The 3,100-nt window shown below is 33.3% G+C and overlaps 1 protein-coding gene across 1 annotated transcript; it reads right to left on the bottom strand.

Annotated features, from left to right (window-relative positions):
* Positions 1 to 1,198: 1,198 nt before the first annotated feature.
* Positions 1,199 to 2,871, bottom strand: LOC127096843 (uncharacterized). Its single transcript, XM_051035381.1, has 7 exons — positions 2,553 to 2,871; positions 2,416 to 2,482; positions 2,134 to 2,306; positions 1,969 to 2,040; positions 1,804 to 1,884; positions 1,667 to 1,728; positions 1,199 to 1,574 (listed from the first exon to the last, which is right to left on the bottom strand). Exons 1-7 carry the CDS (start codon positions 2,799 to 2,801, stop codon positions 1,508 to 1,510), a joined length of 771 nt encoding a protein of 256 aa, XP_050891338.1. The 5' UTR covers positions 2,802 to 2,871; the 3' UTR covers positions 1,199 to 1,507.
* Positions 2,872 to 3,100: the final 229 nt, after the last annotated feature.

Here is a 3,100-nt window from a genome sequence, read left to right as displayed (position 1 = left end):
AAAGAAATCAAGAAAAAACTACAAAAGTAAAACAATTTGGTAAAGAATGCTTTAATTAAGAGTGAGGCGCAAGTTTATACATTTCTTACAAATTCTTTATCTATGTTACTCGTGTGTGTGAATTCTAAAGAGAATAAAATGAAATGCAAATCCTCATTACAACATTAAAATTTACTTATATACTATGTACATCGATAACTGTCAACAACGGTTAACTCTGCAGAATTTGTCAAAAATCTCGCGACATGTACTTTTGTCTTCTGATGTGTTGCCACGTGTCTTTGGTCTTTTGAACTGCTTCAAACCGTTCCTGTTGTCGAAAGTGTCTTCAAGTTGCCTAATTGTTTCTGTCGAAAAGTCTAATTGTCACATTTGTGAAAGTCTCCTTGACGTCGAAATCAAGACTTAACTATCTGCATTTAACCTTTATATACATCGCATATCTCATACTCATGTCGAAACGCTGAGCAAAAAACCTCAGGCTAACAATATGACATCTTCATATCATTTGATAAGTGTATGGTTTAATTTATATAAAATTTAATATGATATTATAGTTATAATACATTGTCAATTACATAAGTGTATTTCTAAAACAAAGTCAAAATTGATTTTCTGGTGTGAATATAGAAAATGCATCTCTGGATCAATTTATCTCAAAATGAATGTAACTCAGTTAAAAATACACGAGGTATAAGGTTAATTCATTTTGGAAAAAATAAGGGGAGACTCACTTAGGATCGTGTTTTAGTGAGAAAATAGTCCGTTCAAATGCATCTCATAAATGTAAGGGACATTTTTGAATTTCTTTAAGATGCTTTTATACCACATAGAGTGAGATAAGCAATCCCCAAATCCAATTATTAAAGATTGGGCTGGGCCATGAAATGAAACTTTTTTTGTCACAAATAAATCCAAATTCAAGTCTAGTTCTATTTTTTCTACCAAAATATTTTAATTTAATTTTTGAGACAACAAGTCTAGTGATATTAGCATCTCTTATCAAGTTTTTTTCCCATATTTCCTCGATTCTAAACATAACACTAATTAAAATACTTTTGTGTGTTGCATTCACATGGTTAATACTTAACTATATACAAACCACTTTTATGTCTGTAACAACTGCGAATCACTTTTGCTTCTTCTGAAATAGAAGTAACAATGAGATAAACATTTGACTAAAAACAAGAGGCCAATGTGAAATAATTTAAATCCCATTACAAGCCACGTTGTAATTTCTACTCCAATATAAGAGTTGTATCATAACAATTTGGAACTTACTCGATGTTAAAAAACTTCATGGTATAATAACTTCATTATTTCTATGAAGTGCATGTTAAAAAAAACTTCCTAGTACAGAAGTAATAGTCATTAAGATCATAAAACCAAGTAAATAAAGAAGGGATGTGATGAATACTAAATCCTGTTAACCATCTCTGTAGACTGTAGTGTATAGAACAACTTATGAATGATCTTCATTTTTTACCTGGAGAGACTTAAAAAAAAATCAGCTGAAGATCCAATTTCGACAAAGACAGTGAACCTTGGAAAGAGAAGCCATATAATCATTAGACCTGCATTCAAGAATTCATCTGATATTTCATATTTCCAAGATTCATTTTGTTTTATTAGTAGCTAAGAAATGCGTAAATATTCAAAACCAAACCTTTGGCCATAAGAAGACTTGCAAGCAGCAACTATATGAACTTTTGCAGCCTCACTTTTACTCTACACATGGAAAAATCATTAACAACCATTCACAAGTCCTTTTCGAACTCAACAAAACTCATAAAAAACACATACCTGAGATTCGTAAAATAGCCCGGCATACAGTGAAGCATAAAAATAATCGCTATCTCTGCTATTAGAGAATGCAGCTACAAGCTACACAGATAAATAAATCATTTCATTGTATCCGAAATGAATCTAACAGAAATAGCTGTATTAAAATTGTCAAAGGTGTCACACCTTTTCAGGATCTCCACCATCTTTAAACATGTTATATGTTTCTCTCATGACTGGCCTTGGGTCTATGCCAACCTAAATTCATCAAGAAAGTGAACAAATAATCAAATACTTTCATGTTCTTTTTTTCTTTATAGTAACTTCCCAGTATCAAAATCAATGACGTGCCTCAAGATATCGCTTCTTCGCTTCATCCACTCCATATAGTTGAGCTTCACAGAGATAGCACCATATGGACTCTTCTGTGTCATTTGGATTCTGAGCAACGTCTAACCGAAACTGCTCAGCTCCTTCTTCAAACCTATCAAGGTAGTAAAGTGAAAGACCCCTTTGCCAAAGATCTGGTGGTGACAGTGACAGAATTCAAATATCAATAGACTGTTCCATTTTAAGATATTCAAATGAAAGTTAGTTAGTTACACGAGAGTGGTGAAAAATGAATAAACATACACGCTTTTTGACGAGGGTCCAATTGAATTGCTCTGTCGAATTCCACAACAGACCCTAAAACATCACCCTGTGGAATTATTTAGTTGCAAGAGCACCATTTAAGAACAGAAATTAAGGATGCTGAAAGAGAAGCGTACCTGTCTGAAGAGAGACATTCCGCGTCGAATTGCGAGGACAGCTTCATTGGTGTTGTTGTTGCCGCCAGTCAAGGCGTCCCATATGCCAGAAACGGATGGAAGGAAGAGTCTCCGGGAAAGGAGTGGGGGATTAGAGGAAAAGATGGGTGGTTTGAAAGATGATTGTAATGGGAATGATGAGGAAGTGTGAGGTGAAGAAAGGGAAGGGGAGAGTAAGGATGGGGTTTTAAGGTTGTGGATAATGGACATGGTTGAAAGATATGGTGGCGCGTATTAAACTACGTCTGGAGTAAACGCGCATATTCACTTATTTGTAAAGATATCTTATTTCATTAGGCTATAACTATAGATTAGATTTTTTTAGGATTAAACATTAAAAATCCATTTCTTGTCTAGGTCTATACAACATATTAGCTCAAAGTTTAATGATATACTAATGTTTGCATTATTTTTGTATCGTAGAAAATCGATGCTTACAAAATTCATATTTAATTTAACTCATGTCAATTTTTTTTATGGGAGAGATCCTTATAATATAATGTTATAAA

This window comes from Lathyrus oleraceus, chromosome 6 (assembly GCF_024323335.1).
Source record: "Lathyrus oleraceus cultivar Zhongwan6 chromosome 6, CAAS_Psat_ZW6_1.0, whole genome shotgun sequence".
Taxonomy (NCBI): domain Eukaryota; kingdom Viridiplantae; phylum Streptophyta; class Magnoliopsida; order Fabales; family Fabaceae; genus Lathyrus; species Lathyrus oleraceus.
The sequence above is the reverse complement of the archived record's forward strand: the minus strand, read 5'-3'. Positions and strand labels throughout refer to the sequence as shown.